This window comes from Haliotis rufescens, unplaced genomic scaffold (genome assembly GCF_023055435.1).
Source record: "Haliotis rufescens isolate VD_foot unplaced genomic scaffold, xgHalRufe1.0.p SCAF_8, whole genome shotgun sequence".
NCBI lineage: Eukaryota > Metazoa > Mollusca > Gastropoda > Lepetellida > Haliotidae > Haliotis > Haliotis rufescens.
This window is the reverse complement of record NW_025964372.1, coordinates 34,026,813-34,046,229: the sequence shown is the minus strand read 5'-3', so window position 1 is coordinate 34,046,229 and position 19,417 is coordinate 34,026,813. Positions and strand designations below refer to the sequence as shown.

Genomic DNA, 19,417 nt, shown 5'->3' with positions numbered 1-19,417 from the left:
CATTGCCTGTGTTCATGGACTGGCTGTATGATACTGGTGATACTGCTTATGTTCATGGCCTTGCTGTATGATACTGGTAATACTGCTTGTGTTGATAGCCTGGCGATAAGATATCGATGACATTGCTTGTGTTCATGGCCTGGCTGTATGATACTGGTAATACTGCTTGTGTTGATAGCCTCGCGATAAGATATCGATGACATTGCTTGTGTTCATGGCCTGGCTGTATGATACTGGTAATACTGCTTGTGTTGATAGCCTGGCGATGAGATATCGATGACATTGCTTGTGTTCATGGCCTTGCTGTACGATACTGGTGATACTGCTTGTGTTGATTGCCTGGCGATAAGATATCGATGACATTGCTTGTGTTCATGGCCTGGCTGTATGATACTGGTAATACTGCTTGTGTTCATAGCCTGGCGATAAGATATCGATGACATTGCTTGTGTTCATGGCCTGGCTGTATGATACTGGTGATACTGCTTGTGTTGATAGCCTGGCGATAAGATATCGATGACATTGCTTGTGTTCATGGCCTGGCTGTATGATACTGGTAATACTGCTTGTGTTCATGGCCTTGCTGTATGATACTGGTGACACTGCTTTTGTTCATGGCCTTGCTGTATGATACTGGTGATACTGCTTGTGTTGATTGCCTGGCGATAAGATATCGATGACATTGCTTGTGTTCATGGCCTGGCTGTATGATACTTGTAATACTGCTTGTGTTGATAGCCTGGCGATAAGATATCGATGACATTGCTTGTGTTCATGGCCTGGCTGTATGATACTGGTGATACTGCTTGTGTTGATAGCCTGGCGATAAGATATCGATGACATTGCTTGTGTTCATGGCCTGGCTGTATGATACTGGTAATACTGCTTGTGTTCATGGCCTTGCTGTATGATACTGGTGACACTGCTTTTGTTCATGGCCTTGCTGTATGATACTGGTGATACTGCTTGTGTTGATTGCCTGGCGATAAGATATCGATGACATTGCTTGTGTTCATGGCCTGGCTGTATGATACTGGTAATACTGCTTGTGTTGATAGCCTGGCGATAAGATATCGATGACATTGCTTGTGTTCATGGCCTGGCTGTATGATACTGGTGATACTGCTTGTGTTGATAGCCTGGCGATAAGATATCGATGACATTGCTTGTGTTCATGGCCTGGCTGTATGATACTGGTAATACTGCTTGTGTTCATGGCCTTGCTGTATGATACTGGTGACACTGCTTTTGTTCATGGCCTGGCTGTATGATACTGGTAATACTGCTTGTGTTCATGGCCTTGCTGTATGAAACTGGTGATACTGCTTGTGTTGATAGCCTGGCGATAAGATATCGATGACATTGCCTGTGTTCATGGCCTGGCTGTATGATACTGGTAATACTGCTTGTGTTCATGGCCTTGCTGTATGAAACTGGTGATACTGCTTGTGTTGATAGCCTGGCGATAAGATATCGATGACATTGCTTGTGTTCATGGCCTGGCTGTATGATACTGGTAATACTGCTTGTGTTGATAGCCTGGCGATAAGATATCGATGACATTGCTTGTGTTCATGGCCTGGCTGTATGATACTGGTGATACTGCTTGTGTTGATAGCCTGGCGATAAGATATCGATGACATTGCTTGTGTTCATGGCCTGGCTGTATGATACTGGTGATACTGCTTGTGTTGATAGCCTGGCGATAAGATATCGATGACATTGCTTGTGTTCATGGCCTTGCTGTATGATACTGGTGATACTGCTTGTGTTGATAGCCTGGCGATGAGATATCGATGACATTGCTTGTGTTCATGGCCTGGCTGTATGATACTGGTAATACTGCTTGTGTTCATGGCCTTGCTGTATGATACTGGTGATACTGCTTGTGTTCATGGCCTGGCTGTATGATACTGGTGATACTGCTTGTGTTCATGGCCTTGCTGTATGATACTGGTAATACTGCTTCTGTTCATGGCCTGGCTGTATGATACTGGTAATACTACTTGTGTTCATGGCTTTGCTGTATGATACTGGTGATACTGCTTGTGTTGATAGCCTGGCGATAAGATATCGATGACATTGCTTGTGTTCATGGCCAGGCTGATGATACTGATGGTGCTGCTTGTGTTCATGACCTTGCTGTATGATACTGGTGATACTTCTTTGTGTTGATGACCTGGGCCCCGTTCCAAAAAGCGATATTAGCGTTAAGATGATCGTAACTCCCATATTTTAACATAGGCTTACGATGATCTTGCGCTAAGATCGCTTTTTGGAATGGGGCCCAGGCTGTATAATATTGATGATATCTTCACGTTAACATCTGAGATAACAGCAGTCTTTCCGGTCAATTTCTATGTAATTTTATCTGAAATCCAAGATTATGTTCATTTCCGTGTTTGCTGAACCCTGTGGCTCCTTTAGGAGAGTTACCGTGACATCAGTTCCTGGCAGAGCTTCCAGTTGCTCCACTTCCTCAACCAGCTGCTGGAGAAGCCTGCAGTGAAGGCCGAGACTCTGCTTTACATGGCCAAGAAGTACCCTCACATGGCCAAGTCACACAATGCAAAGGTCAGTTGGTAGTGAGGTCAAAGCAGTAACAGAATAAGATTATACCTTTTTTCCTTATTTTGAATATTAGTTCTATCAATATTTTTAAAAAATGAGTAACAATGCTATTGAGGGCTACAAATATTCCACAGAAACCTATTGTTTGTATGTCAGAAAATGTTTTATTTCAATATCGTTGGTTTGTTGCATGACTTAATTTTGTGCAAACTGTTGACAATCATCAATGACAATGTCATCAATATTTAAGATTTAAGCACACTTAGTCATGTCAGCTGTATTAGCAATTTCATCACACAAAAAGAATTAATCAAATTCTGCACATTTTATTGCAGATAAAAAATATTCTTTGATCAAGATAATTTGAAATGGCCTTATAGAAGTTGTGGTATCAAAGACGACACAGTTGTCTGATGGATTTGAACTGTTATGTTTGTCGTATTGTCATCATGAAGTCTTTGGTCAGCTTCATTCTTCCCTGACAGATTGATGGACTTATCCAAGGGCGTAAGTTTCGCCCCTCGGATTGTAGCTCAGGGTAGGGACGGATGACAAAACTCAGGGGTGAAGTTTAAGACGACAGCAGCCATGTTTATTGTTGATGGTTTGGAATAAGTCGAAAAGGTTCATGTTGATAATAACGTGATGACAGAACGCACACCGGGACCGAGTGGCCAATGTTCCCGGGTGAAGACTCGCTCTGTCACTTACCTTCTGGCTGTCTCCCGACTGACCATGTCAGTCGGATTTTGTAGAGCGAGGTATTACGTAACGTGTGGCAAGGTCACATATGTAAAATCCGGCGACGTAAGGAGGTGTTAATTGGAATTTATAGATAGCGCTGGAGATTAAGGGTCCTATCCGGAGCGGCTTATGATAAGAGGGGATACGCCGAATGTTTGCTGAATATATTAAACAGACAAAGGGCATAGAATTTCGGTGCACTTGGAAACATATTGAACCAGTTAGGTATTTAGATAAATGAAATGTTAAATAAGTATTGAAATGGTTTGCACTAGTTTAAATAAAAGTATTGAAATAGTTTGCACTATAACAATACCCCTGAACGTCGTGGAGCTTTTGTCCTCAAAAGTGTTTTAAAAATAGTAACAATGTTGAGTAGAAGTACAAGTACAGTACAATGCAAGTGACGTCGACAGGTTGACAAGTAGTTGCTTCATGCACTACACGTGATTGAGATGAATGAAATGACATTAGATAAGATATACAGTCGTGTAAAAGTAAATAAGTGAATAACAGCATTGTCAATACCGATGAAACAACAATACATAACATTAACAAGTTGAGCGGAGGTGCCGGCTCGTACACAGAAAATACAGGTGAGCGGAGATTCCGACTCATACACAAAGAACATTGGACGAGTTTCCACCGAGCGGCACATCCTTCCCGCGGTCTCCCTTGCAGTCGGAATACCAGACTGCTAGTCTTATATTGTGAGCCTAGACTCGCCAAGGCTAGCAGATGTGGGATGTGATCTGCCCTAAAAAGTTGAATGTGTATGCAAAACCTAACCAACTTCAGAAGTCAAAACTGGAATGTAATAAAAATTCAATCATGAGAAATTGTCTTGAAGATATTTGAACTAATCGTATTTTGTGTGCCAGAGACCATTAACGGTTGATCGCACGAATATACATAATTTTCGCCGATATCATATTTAAGCACAAAATCACTTTGGCAAAACGAAAAAATAGGATATAGACTGTACACACAGTCTCCCCTGAAAAAGCTTGGTAAGCAACGGTAACTTATTAAACTTCTACAATCGCTGCTACTACATCGATTTAATCAGTTTTCACAAAGAGTAAAAAAAATTCAGTGCTTACTTACTCAAAAAGGAATGAATGAAGATATAAGCAGGAAATTGTACGGTATTGGATAATTTTTTGAAAGCTATTGTCAATAGTAATGGTTAATGGGCCACAAGTTGAAAGAAAAATCCTTGAAACCAGGCGTCTGATTTGTATTGGACGACACGGAACCCGCAGATATCGTGGATCTGCACTAAATGCGTATAAGCGTAGGGTGTAGGACATGAATAGAGTAAGAGCCTAGCCGATTTCAAAAACTTAATCTGATAAGGATGTACCTCTGATAACAATACATGGATTGCAATACATACCCATTATAGAGAAACATAACAAAATATTAAGACAACGAAACAATAATGACATGATTACATAACATACCTTATATGAACAAGAATGTCCGTGAGAATACATATAAGCACAGTACACGTTGAGAGTTGGAAGGAAAGTTCAAATATATTGTCACACACACATATATCAGTAGGCACGTGCTAAAGGATCTTGACGTTGGTTGACTTGAGCTTGAGTGTTGGTAGCATGGCTGAACGTTGGCTCATCACATGATTACATTGTCTGGATGTCGTTGTTGCTGACGTTGGGATAGGCTGGGTTGCTGTTTGTTGCTGACGATCGGGTTGGCTAGGCTGCTGTCTGTTGTCTTCTTTATTTTCCCATCAAGATGGTGGCTGGCTTGACACTGCTTTTGTCCCCATCACCACTGAACTACTATTTTATTTGCTGCGTGTTAGGGTAGGGGGGATGTGTGTAAGTCACAGCAAAAACAATAATCTTGGACGCGACGTTAAACCCAATTTCACCTCACCCACAGCAAAAACACGCTACCCGGATAATTCTCCACCATCTGTCCAAGGGCGTAAGTTTCGGCCCTCGGATGGTAGCTCAGGTTCAGGACGGATGACAAAACTCAGGGGTGAAGTTTAAGACGACAGCAGCCATGTTTATTGTTGATGGTTTGGAATAAGTCGAAAAGGTACATGTTGATATAACGTGACAGAACGCACACCGGGACCGAGTGGACAATGTTCCCGGGCGAAGACTCGCTCTGTCACTTACCTTCTGGCTGTCTCCCGACTGACAATGTCAGTCGGATTTTGTAGAGTGAGGTATTACATAACGTGTGGCAAGGTCATTGTCCCACGTGTATGTATATATGTAAGATCCGGCGACGTAAGGAGGTGTTAATTGGAATTTATAGATAGCGCTGGAGATTAAGGGTCCTGCCTGGAGTGGCTTATGATAAGTGTGTGTGTGCGAGTTGGGTTTTATGCCAGCTTAATGTGGGAGGAAAGCCCGAAGTGATGCAGGTCTCAGACGTTTACCACTTCGGTGAAACCCACTAGCATGGGTATGGTGGTGAACCAGGATTCGAACCCACAATCTTAGGTTTCTGGCATGCCCAAGGGACGCAACTCTGCACAGTGAATCGCTTATGATAAGAGGGGATACGCCAAATGTTTGCTGAATATATTAAACACACAAAGGGCATAGAATTTCGGTGCACTTGGAATCATATTGAACCAGTTAGGTATTTAGATAAATGAAATGTTAAATAAGTATTGAAATTGTTTGCACTATAACAGACTCATTAAGGAATCATTTCATGGCATTCTAATCTCCCAGATGAGTTGTTTCCTGAATAACATTATCTTATTTTGTTCAAATTGGGATTTTGGGATTGGGATTCATATGTTCATACGTTCCTATGTATTTTAACTTTGTATTTGAACATTTAACATTTTAGCATTCAAAGCAATAACGTAAAACTAAGCATTAAAGCCTCTTGTTCCGTATTGGCTCTGCTATCTGTGAAATACAAGTCACCTCCACAAAGCCATAACATTAGTCATCAAATCTGTTAACATTTTTCAAGTGCAGATTTTGAATTATTACTGACATTTGCTTCTGCCACGGTGTAGATATCCCTAGTATCCCTATCAAAGGTACAGTGGTGTGATATGTTCCATAAAATAATTCAGCCATCTCGGTTTCAGATCTGTTTGAGATGGGCTCAAATCTTCATCAAGAATGACTACTAGCCAGCCTTCACAGACATCAAGGACTTCCTTCATAGTCAAGGTAAGGAGGGCATAAATCATCAAGATAGGTGCGCTTCACATTTTTAAAAAAACGGCACCCAACCGACTTCCCACTTACCCCAAGTATATTCCCCAGGGAAGGGAAGCATATATAACTCTTGACATGTCATTCAAAGAAACAATGACATTTGATCATTTGGAAAGTGTTGGTATATAGTCTTTATGCAGTATTCAGTGTACACAAAGTGTACACACCTGTTTTTATACCATCCAAAGTGCAATAAAACAGATTGAAATGTTATATATTAATGCATAAACAATAACAACTTCCCAGACGGCTTATTAAATCATTAACACACAAAACCTGTATGCAACAATACGATGTCAATGACATCGTTCAGCTAAATAATGCAACACAAGCCCTTCCTATCCTATTATTAGCCAATCAAGAAACAGTCGTCCGTTTGTGGGCATGGTCTTGGGCATGGTCTCTTTTTTCCCTTTATAGAAACATGAATGCCAAAAAAATAATCTTTGTTTGCAAAGAGGCCCATAAAACAATGTGACATCATATTAATGCACTGTCATGAATAATTGAAGATGACGTCATCCATTGTTCCCGATGTCAGAAGAGAGTTTATGTGAGGAGTTTTTTGTAAGGAGGTTTCTGATTGTAAAAGAAGCATATTTTCATTGACACTTCTGACTGTTCCAGCCAAACAAAAGTACACACTGCCCATCTACAAAGCCCTGGTGAGGGGGTCGGATGCAGCTAAGACATTTGCCTCCACCGTCTACGGGGAAACCAAACATCAGCTGCATGTGCAAGTCTCCAACTACGTGGCTGAAGCAAAGGGCGGAAGAAATAACGTCACACCTGCTGGTGGTGTCATACAGAGACGGAAGGAGGACACAGTCAACTTTATTAAGTCTTTCAATGAGATTATTTTGAGAGGTAGTAGTAGCCTATGTACCGAAATGTCGCTTTGAAAGAATGGAGAAGTTGAAAATGATAAGACAACTCTGTGTTTCCTGATGCTACAGCTTTCGAATGTTCTTGTAGCTATTGATTGTAGGAGGAGGAGAATGATGAACTATCAGCGTGACTGGTTGATCCTCTAATGTCATGGGGGGAAGACGGTTGTGATAGTGCACTTATTCAGATGTCAGATTTAATACTTTTATAGACATTCAAATCTTATAATACCACTTTTCTTTATTTATCTCTCGGAATAGGTGATGATAGTATCTGTCTACCATGGTTTTAGGGTATGTTTGAGTGGTAAGTGAGAGGGATCATGTCAATGTACCTCTGATTTTACACTGTTTGCTTAGTAATATTATACACAAAGTTGCACTTTATTACGTTTTCAACCATTTGATTCTGTCCAAACTTTCAACGGACTTCCGTGTTGAAGTAAGATACTCTGTTATAAGGATCTGGACAGTACGTTGCTCAGTGCATTGCATCGATCACACCTTTGTCAGTAACCGCTGGTGGTCAGTTCAATCCAAGTCTGTGATATACGACACCTGACATGCTGTGATATGACGGACACACAAAGCTGTGTTAACAAGGCACTTGTTGATTACACGATGCAACTGAACATGAAACATTGTACAGATACAATCGGTCTTTATACATATCTACATACTTTCACAGAACCACAGACCAGTCACTGTCATTAACTGATGGAGGACACAGGGAAGTGATATCATTCACGGATTCGTGAGTCCTTGATACAGAGTTATGGCCCTTGGTATGTAGTGATAGATTTACATCCACAGAGAAATTTTGTCAGTCAAGACTCCGTTAATCCGTAAACCATTCAGTCAATTCCTGGATTTACAAGTCCTGGATACAGAGGTATGGCCCTTGGTATCTAGTTATAGATTTATATGTACAGAGAAACTTTGTTGGTCCCATCTGTAAAAAGGTTATTAGTCCAGACTCTTGTTGATCCTGCTCTGTATGATATTTAACATATTCTCCTTATCCAGGACAAGTTGATGTTATCGTGTTATTCTGATACGTGTACGACAAGATTTGTTACTTGTATATTTCTGTGCCTTTGAAAATACATTAAAGACATACAAATACATAATTGTATTGAGATCAAATTTTCCCTCAAGGTATCAAAAAACAATTTTGTTCTGAATTCATTTTCAAAGCACTGCATCCAATGTCATAAGCAATAGAGAGAAATTAAATGTATTTTTCTGAGACTGTGAATTTTTAACAAGCTCAAACTATCGGATAAGCAAATTTCATGTCACTTTAGAAAGAGTTGGCACTGACAATAACTTTGAAGTAGTCTAATCAATAGTAATATGTGTATAACATTGTTGTCACTCATTATTAAAATTCACTGCAACTATCATGCTTTGGAACTATCTTTCCTTATCAAATGTTGTCCTACATTGGTCAGATCTCTTTGTCATAGAACTGAGGCCAGGTTGTAGGTGCCTTGCATTAGACATATGGTTACTGCTCAACTTGAAACTTAGTAACTGAATTAAATCAGTGTGGCTCCAGGGTAATAGATCCCAGGCAAGAGAGGCGACTAAGGGGATCAGGCGGTCAGGCTTGCTGACTTGATTGATGCATGTCATCGTATTCCAGTTGCATGGATCGGTGCTCGTGATGTCAGTCACTGGTCAAGACTCGATTTTTTACAGACTGCTGTTATATAGATGTACTATTAGGGAGCGTGTCGTTAAACTACAAATAAACAAACACTCTCAGCTTTACTCCCACATTAACGTGAAAAATGATCAATGCGGTGATAAACATAACTCACTCACTGTGGAGAGTTTATTGAGCCTTCACCTGGACATTTCTTACTGGATGGGGTCAAGTGAGTGAATTTTGTTTTTCACTGCTATGAAGTGTTTTTCAATTAAACCACAGTGTGTGCGTTAATATGGGACAAATGTCCAACGTGATGCAGGTCTTAAGAGGTTTGACCACCATTGTGAAAACTAGGAGCATGAGTGCAGTGGGGACAACCCAATAACCATCATCGGGGACATCTGGGATTCGAACCTATACTCACATGATCCTGGCACACATAAGCGTTGCAAACACTCTGCTACAATAATGCTCTACACTATTCTCGATTGTGAGGGTAGCATATCAAGAAACCAGGTGTTGATGTTATTCGAAATCCCTGAGGCACAGCCAACACACCTGGATAGGGACCGTTTCCTCATCCTCCATGTCCACATGAAACCCGTCCTTACGCTGAGGGAGACCCTATAGAGGTGTCCTTGTCTCATGGGAGGAGTGACTTTGCAGTGGCATGTAAGAGCGTTCGCTTGCAAGATGGTACAGACTCCACACTTTATTGTGTAGGCGTCATGGTTCTTGCCGCACCTTTCTGTCTGAGTAGGGTATACATGTTTATCCGCGGCATGGTATCTCGCACGCACGCACGCACGCACGCACGCACGCACGCACGCACACACACATGACGCGAAGTTGAGCCCCATATCTCCACACCTCCCCTTGTCTGGTCAGGCCTTCTGACTTGGCCCCGTTGACGTGTATAGTTGCTTATATTTTCAGTCACTAGTTTGTATAATCTAAACTTAGTCGCCATGGCGCATTACACGGGTTTAGTGCTGACGAACAAAGAAAGATAATCGTGGCAAATTCGGATTCGAACCCACGTTTCTGGCACACCAAGGCACACATATGCAGAGCGAATTCCGGGCCTCAGATGACTGGGCCATCAGTGCCCGCTAACCCGATTATACGTTTTGTCATGTTCTCTATAACCGAAATTGATTTTTTTCCATTAGGCGACAGCAACGAATACATCTGTAGCCTCTAGAAACAAACACACTCTCGTGAAGATCCGGGTTGGAATGGATCTGCAGAAACCTATGTGGGTCATAAGAGGCGATTAACGGGATCGGACTGTCAATCATGCTGACTTCGTTGATGCATGTCATCTAACCAAATTGCGTAGATCCATGTTCATGGTGTCACTTACTGGATTATCTGATGCACACTCCAGTGCGAAGTTCAACAACAAACAAACAGAAACAGCCGTACACAAAGACATGCTTCATTGTTATACAGTTAGAATGAAACAACACATAATCAACATGAATGGGGGAAACGGTCACAATCCGTGTCCAAAGCAAGTGTACATCATTGTCCAGAGGTTTAGGCCATTTCACAACTTTCGATCTTCAAGCTCTTGTGTCTTGGAGAATCTAAAATATAAACAACCTGTCAAATATGCAACATTTATGACATCTAGAAAATGGAATATTGATCAACCGATAATTGAATGTAAAATCTCAATTTTGAATCGTTCTACGATAGACGTGAATTTTGCCATCAACACGGGTTTGGTGCTGACAAATTTAGGAACATAATCAGAACGAACGGGGGTTCGAAACCCATGGTTAAAGGTTTCTGGCACACAGTGGAACACATCTGCATAGCGAATTCCAAAGGCATAAACGATTCTACCACCTGTGTCCCTCTAACCCGAATGTACGTAATGGCTAACTTTGTTATAACCGTAGTAAATTCATTCTTTTTGACGACAGCCGTTAATACATCTGTAGGCTCTAGAAACAAACATACCCCAAGTGTAGACCCGGGATAGAATGGTCTTCAGCGAGCAATGCTGGTCGTAAAAGGCAACGGTAGTAAGGCTCGCTGAGTGGGTTGATGAATACCCTCGTATTCAAATTGCGTAGACAGATGTTCATGGTGGCAATCACTGGATTGTCTGGTCGCGTGCGGCGTTAAACAACAAAAAAGCAAGCAATTAAACAAACATAACATAGAAATGCATCAATATTGTACGCTTGGATCAAAACTACAAACAATGAGCATGGAAGGGAATCACATTCCTTGAGACACGGTTTCACATCGTCAAGTCCACAGCAAGTGTACATCAGTGTCCAGAGGTTAAGCCATTTCACAAATTTCGATTTTCAAGCTCATATGTCTTGGAGAAACTAAAATATCAACACAATGTTAAACATATAGCAATTACTCCGAAAGAAGGGGACTTTGATCAACAGATAACTGAATTTAATGTATAAAATCTGTGAATCCTTATCGTTCTACAGGGCACGTGAACATAGCCCATAATGTCTTAAAAACAACTTACTGCCATGTCACTTCAGACATGTACCCGAGAGACCTGACCCATATCAAACCGGACACCCATCAGTCCGGACCCCGTCAATCTGTAAATCCCGTCTTCTTGACACGAGTTATTTTACAACCCATTCATTCCAGTCCTTACAATCTATCACCAGTCTCGGGCCAGCAGACAAGTGGACGTGTCGACCCGACATAACTCCCAACCAAAGGTTTTGTTAACACGAATATTTCATCGCCTGGTATTTAAGGGTTCCACTGTACAACAATGTTCACATTATTTGATATCTGATTGTAGACACAGTATTGAATATACGAGTCAGATTATTTTAATAATGTAAACGGTCGGAATAATACCAACAAACTATGCTTATAAAGGGTGTACTATAAGTGTATGGAATCATATTACCTTTGCAGCAACACCTGTACATTCTAAAGGACAAGATGGTTGTGGCGAGAAGAAAATAAAGTTGAATAGTATTAATATTTAAAAGTCAATATTATCAATTTGACTGATTATTGGTAACAGTTCAACAACAAAAGTCTTTTACTTGATTTAACTATTCACATGTAAATATTCTATAGGAACAGAAAACACGGTTTTGTAAGGCAAACATGATATACGATGGAAATATTTCTTAAACGTGCATTGTCAACATTTATGAATGGTAAGACAAGTGAGAGTACAAATGATAAATAAAGCAGAGAGATTAAGGGCGACAAGCGTTGGAGTTAGTGAATACATCAAACGGAAGTTGACAATTGATAATTGAATGCAAACATTCGCTCATTACATCACAAACAATCACTCATGATGCCCTCTCAATGTTATTGAAATGTAAACATTCAAAATGAAGACATTCTATGTGTCAAACACACTCACAATGACTGTCACGCTGACATGCCATGATATAACTGAAATACTGCTCACAGCGGCTTTAAACAAATCTCGCAATTTAAAGAAGCTTTGTGTATATTTATACCCTCAGCGTATTCTTGTCCGCCAGTCCGGGTGTTGGTAGATGCAGGTGTGGGTAGTGTCGTTGCACCTGCGGTTGTTGAGACCAGGGTTTGTGTCGTCGGTGTTGCTGAACCTAAACAGAAACTAGATCTTAGATACCCTTTTCAGAGTTGCTAGTCCGAGGTTATACATTCTTTTCAAAATTCCTCTTCACATGAAAACAGCTGAAATCGATGTCGTATAGTCGAGTATTATTTTCAACACTACTCAATGTTTCCCCAGCTGCCACTGCAACTGCATTACTATCTGACCAGTTACCAGGAGGTAGCTCACACCTCGGAAAAGTATACACCGTTTGTTAGTTGCGTTTCAGAATGGATAACTACGGTACAATCAAGCTTTTGACAATTGATAATTTTCACTCCACTGAGCATTGTGTTGATACACATGACTGTGATGTTACAAACCAAATTCGTGTTAATGTGACTGCTATCCAAAGTAATTAAATCATTCGCCTAAGGACAATAGTCACTCTATCATGATTGCTTTTTATATTACAAAGACACTCATCTATCTAGATCTAAATAACAACCTCGATGAAAATAGATATGACGTGAGCACAAGCATATTAAACGTTATTTTACACACTTACCAAAAACGAGGCAGCCTGTAAATATACGATCTGACAAACCACTGCTAACAGCATCATGAATAACAGCCTACTCGCGCGTTCCTTGTCAATCACAGCGTTTTGTTCATCACTTCCTCAGTAAGTCAGTGACGGTGCACCTGTAGGGCATTCTGAACATTCCCACGCTGAATGTAGTTGTCACTCGTTTGAATTGACTAAGTGTTTTACAGCGATACAGTTGATCGTTATATGACTGTAAGTATAGATATGTTGCCAAATCTACCGAATGGAAGTGTGTGAAACAGTGAATGTGAAAACATAAGTATGTGCATGTGTGCTGCTGTGTATATGGATATATCACAGTGTTATGAGCGGTGTCAGCATATCAGAGAGTCGCCATGCATTTGGAAAGACAAGTTGAGCACCACCCTTCTTTATGTTCCTATACCCCGACCTTCCATGCATATGTATCTCTGTACATATGACGTTGATGTCTGATATATGTATAAGATACCACCGATATCTTTAGGATATGTAGCTCCAGAATTGTGTATGTTTCTCAAGGTGGTCACGAGTTCTAGGTCATATGATATGATGCAACGGTTTAGGAGGATATTAAAAAATCTATTGCTATGAGTCAGTAAATGCACACCACCTGAGATACTCGATTCCGGTATAGAATTTCAAAACGAATACGTCATAATGGAAACAAAAACAAGTATGTCAAGTGATTTTAATTTCATTTTATTTTATATGGAATGTACTGACTCCGAGCCGACCATTCTCTGTTTTATCCCCATAATGCCGAGCTCAAGAAAGTTGACAACGTAACCAAAACAATAAACAGCAAAACGATAATCCATAAACTGTGATCAAAGACAATGTATACAATTTACCAAAACACAAATAACAGATATATTCAGATATTATTAAACATTTTATATATTATGAGTCTTTTAATATTATATTTTAGGAGTTCAACTTTGAAATACATGTTTGTTATTCCTTATATTGTTTTAATTGCATCAAATCGGGCTTTCCTCCAACATCAAGTTGACATGCCATGATATAACTGAAATACTGCTCAAAGCGGTTTTAAACAAATCTCGCATACTCAATGAAGCTATGTCTATACTTATACCCTCAGCGTATTCTTGTCCGCCAGTCCGGGTGTTGGTAGATACAGGTGTGGGTAGTGTCGTTACACCTGCGGCAGTTGAGGCCGTGGTTTGTGTCGTCGGAGTTGCTGAACCTTAACAGAAACTAGATCTTAGATAGTGGGGTTGCTGGGTCATGGTGGGTAAGTGGATGTTATTTTGCGACACCAGGACAGACATTAATACAGTGTCGTTTCTCAACACCAGCTGCGGTTCCACTTATGGCTTGAGTATACTAACATGGTGTTGCGTCATACTGTTCATAGGTGTTTTCAGTTCCAAATTCAATGCAGGGATCAATGTACAAATAACACAGCTCTACACTGTAAACAGGGTATGTGTATACAGAAATAAAACTCTTTTTCAAATTCAGGGTGTCGTTCAACTTACCTGCATCAGCACCTGTAGTTGGTGGATCAGTAGGGAAACGGTAGCCTCCATTGTCAATGTTAAACCCATATGCAGCGAATCTACTGGCAGAGCGGACGATGTATGTGCCGTATGAACAGTTTCTTCCCGCTTTGTATTCACTGCCGGGGATGTCCACCCAGTCCAGTGTAACAGGGACCATATCATGAATAAACACTTCAATATCTGTTACGTGTTGTTTAGTCAGTATGTTTATACTGTTTGTATAAGGAATCAATGCACTTTTCACGAAAAAAGTAACTGGAACTACAACAGCAAACCCATATAAATATGCCCCAGGGCTGTTTCTACACAGGGTTGCCATGACAGGTTTTGTGGCATTAAGATATAGACTCTCCTTAGAGGCGAGGTATTGGCGGTATACACGGTTGTCACCAAGAGAGAATGTAGATCCATTGTTCAACATAATTTCAGTGTTGCTCTGGTCACTAATAACTTGTAGCTGGTATGTCGAGTTCCTATAACCAGAGTTGTCACCTGTATACATAACGTACTCCGTCCCATGATGTCGTACAGGTAATAGTTGCGTCACGGTCGTGAATAAATCACTTTGCATTGCCCTACTGAACACAGCTACAGTATGTGTTGCGTTGATTACAGTTCCAGTCAGGTCATAGTCATTCTTCATCGTGAAGGTCTGATACTCATCTAGAGTAACGTGAATCGTGTCTCCGTCGTTGTAGGTCATGTTGTCATAGGTGACGTTCCCCTCCAGCATCAGCGTGATGTCCACGTCTGTCTTGTGGTTGTGGTTAGCTATCACTAACACCACCTGTGTCAGGTATCCCAGACAGGTGGATACTACATACCTGGAACCTAGGGCAGAGATCGGGAGGGGTGAAAAGATGCTATATCCATTGTATCCGTAAACATTCGTGTTCTTACCATAGACGTGGATTACAAAAGCCTTGTTTTCCACACCCAATGTCACCATCAATAACGGATCTATTCTAACAACAGACGTATTGTACGGCTTTACAGTCCTTGTGTCGTTATATCCCAGCTGTGGATAATCAACCAGAAAGGATCCCCCTGTTTCCCCAGCTGCCACTAACACTGAATAACTAGCCAGTAGGTAGCTCACACCTGGAAAAAGAATACACAGTTTGTAAGTACAGTTTTAGAATGGATAACAACGGTACAAGCTAGCTTCTGACAATTGATCACATTTCAACGTATCACTCGACTAAGCATTGTGTGCCTGGGGTTGACATACATGACATTGATGTTACAAACCAAATATGTGTCAATGTGACTGTTATCCAAAGTCATTAAATCTATCGCCAAAGAACAATAGTCACTCTATCATGATTTCTTTAATATATTAAAAGACACTCATCGATCTAGTTCCAAATTACAACATCGATGAAAATAGATATAACGTGAGCACAAGCAAATTACACGTTATTTTACACACTTAGAAAAATCAAGTCGGCCTGTAAATATACGATCTGACAAACAACTACAACAGCATCATGAATAACAGCCTTCTCGCGCGTTCCTTGTAAATCACATCGTTTTGTTCATCACTTCCTCATTAAGTCACAGTGACAGTGTAACTGTTGGGCATTCTGAACATTCCCACGCTGAGGTAGTTGTCACTCGTCCGGATTGACAATGTGTTTTACAGCCATACAGTTGGTCGTTATATGACTGTCAGTATAAATACGTGGTCACATCATGTATGACAAATAAATGTAAGTATTATAAGCCAAGCCCCTTTCAGGTGTTCCCCGCCCTGAAATTAATGGAATATTCTTAAAAACGATACTCACTCAAACACAGCGGTGTTTATCAAATTACTATATGCAAATACATATACTTGTAAATTTGCACAAGACAAGAGACACAATACAAGTTGATCATAAATCAAATGTCAAAAGAAATATTAAATTATAACAGATAACAGTATAACACACTGTAACATAATATTCTCCTCAAACTAAGTTGAAGGACACCCACAATTATAAGATTGTACTTTGCAATACAACCACCTATGAATGACTAATCATAGTCTTGAAAAGTATATATTTAGATTTTAAACTAATTTATTAAGGGGATATTGCATGCCATGACCCGCCACGCGCTTTCGGCATAAAACAAAATAGGGCCATAAATCAATCAATTACATTTTTCGCGGAAATCCCTGGACTGTTTTAAAATCACCTATGTACAGTTAAATTATGTTAAGGTATATAGTGAGAAAATGTCAACATTCCCTCCCAACTGAAACAGATAACATATGCAGCCCCTATAGTGGTCAACAGGGGATATTGCTTCACCGTGAGAAAACGAAAGAGGGAGAAAGCGAGAAAGGTATAACGCGACCAGGTGATCGAACCACCGAACTTTTGCTCTCCGGGCAGACGCTCTATCCACTACACCACTGATGGGGTCGCTCCCCAGAGCACACTAGATCAGACACATCAGACAATATGACCATAAACAGCAATACGATAATCCATGAACTGTGATCAACCAAACTTGATACGATTTACCCAAACTCAAATAATAGATATGCGGTGGTTATTAACCAAAGAAAAATGAGCCTTTGAATGCCATAGTTTAGGAATCAAATTGTTCTGGCAAACATCATACATATTTCTTATTCCTTATACAGTTTGTATTGTATATATTTGTATCACATCGGGCTTTCCCCCGACTCCAAGCTGACACGCCGTAATATAACTGAAATACTATTTAAAGTGATTTTAAACCAAAGACACACACTCCAAGAAGATATGTATATACTTATACCTTCAGTATACTCTTGTCCGCCAGTCCCTGAGTTGCTGGATACAGGTGTGGGTAGTGTTGATACACCTGCAGGTGTTGAGGCCGGGGATTGTGTCTCGGGAGTTGTTGATCCTAAACAGAAATCATCGTGCGACTTTAGATACTCTGTTCACATTTGTCAGTCCAAGGTTTCAAATCACATTACAGTCTTCATCTGATCAAAACAGCTGACATCGCAGTCGTTTTGTCGCGTATTAATTTCAACACTACTCTACATCCGATAGCTTGCGAACAGAATCATGCTCTTATAGTGAAAGAGCAAAGCAGAAAGTCGCTCATCAATTTCGTTTACGTACATACGCGTGATCCCGGTTATCGTTCTGAATGATGTATGTAACATATTTGAAACAAATCCTTCCCTGTTTTTCATTCTTTGTTATGCATAGAACATTTCCGACATAATTAAGCTTCCCCCATCCTTCCATTTTCAATGATGTGTATAATACATCCGATACACACGCTCCCCGATCATCGTTTTGAACGATGTATGTAACATATCCACTATACACCCTGCCTTTCCTTCTGAGTGGGGAATATTTATTATCCGATTTACACACTTCCTCGTCTATCGTTCTGGCTGAAGTATATATACCATATCTGATATACGCTCTCTGCCGCCTTTTCTTCTGAGTGGCGTATATTTATTATCCGATGTACACACTTCCTCTTCTATCGTTCTGGCTGAAGTATATATACCATATCTGATATACGCTCTCTATCGCCTTTCCTTCCGAGTGACGTATATTTTATATCCTACAATGTACAGACTCCCCCGTGTATCGTTCTGATTGAAGTATGTAATACATGCAATATGCACAGTGCCACATTTTTCGTTCTGGGTGATGTTTAAAACATGCTGTGTACAAACTCCGTGGATCGTTCTGAATGATGTATATATTAACATATTCGAAACGACCCCGCCCGTCATTCCTTCAAAATGACGAAAATGATATATCAGATAACACCCTTCCCCGTCTTTTGTTCTCAGTTCATAACGTCCACATTCTACAGCTATGGATTTGTATGAAAAGAATTTCAAACCGAACACTATATTACAGTCTTTGTGTAAAATGAGATAAATTTACAAAATGCCTAAATATTTTAATTATATTACAAATTGACTGAAACATCTATCTATTTATTCTGTTATGACAACTAAATCCAAACATGTTGATGTTAAATTTCATCACCCAGCTGCTGAAAATGATAGGAGGAAAAGAAAATTAACAAACTTCATTGTACACTTTATGTTCTTTTGCCTTAAACCTGGAACTTCTTGATATTATTTTTCAGTCCATTTGTGAACTGAATGAAATATTTAGGCATTTTATAAATTGCTTTAAATACAATAAAATACTATTCTACTTTAAACATCAACAAAGACTTGGAAGCAGATAGAACACGCTAAAATTAATGCAGCGGAATTAAAGGTGCGACAACTGAAACCTATTTGTTAAAGGATTTTATGAATTAGATTAATCACTCCTCTGTGAATAATAGGAATTCGCTTCAGCACAGTTATTTTAATTAAATTATTGTTAGTGAGTATAAATGGGTGAATGGTGACAGTGAATGGATTGTAAATTGCGATTCTTGGTTCATTTATTCACGGCAACAATCAGAAAGTCTTCAGAAATCTCTCAAATTAGTGTACAAAGTGTGTTACAAACTCTCAAGCTGTTTGGAGGCACGGGTGGCCCAGTCGTCTAAGGCGCCGCGATTCGCTGTGCAGAGTTGCGTCCCTTGCATACGCCAGAAACCTATGATTGTGGGTTCGAATCCCGGTTCGCCCTGATTATGTTTCTAGGTTTGTCAGCACCATACCCGTGCTCGTGGGTTTCACCGAAGTGGTAAA

At 40.2% G+C, this 19,417-nt stretch overlaps 1 protein-coding gene and 1 long non-coding RNA gene across 2 annotated transcripts in view; both read right to left on the bottom strand.

Moving 5' to 3' along the window:
- Positions 1 to 19,417, bottom strand: part of LOC124120969 — a 260,732-nt gene that overhangs the window by 167,653 nt on the left and 73,662 nt on the right. Inside the window, exons 6-8 of the mRNA XM_048389199.1 lie at positions 14,728 to 15,538; positions 14,322 to 14,432; positions 12,572 to 12,682 (exon numbers count right to left, since the gene is read on the bottom strand). Of these exons, the coding sequence (XP_048245156.1) occupies positions 12,572 to 12,682; positions 14,322 to 14,432; positions 14,728 to 15,538 (1,033 nt within the window). The remainder of the gene's footprint in view (positions 1 to 12,571; positions 12,683 to 14,321; positions 14,433 to 14,727; positions 15,539 to 19,417) is intronic.
- Positions 10,515 to 12,565, bottom strand: LOC125376862. The gene is made up of 2 exons (XR_007219359.1): positions 11,061 to 12,565; positions 10,515 to 10,681 (listed from the first exon to the last, which is right to left on the bottom strand). It is a non-coding gene; the product is annotated as an uncharacterized LOC125376862 (long non-coding RNA).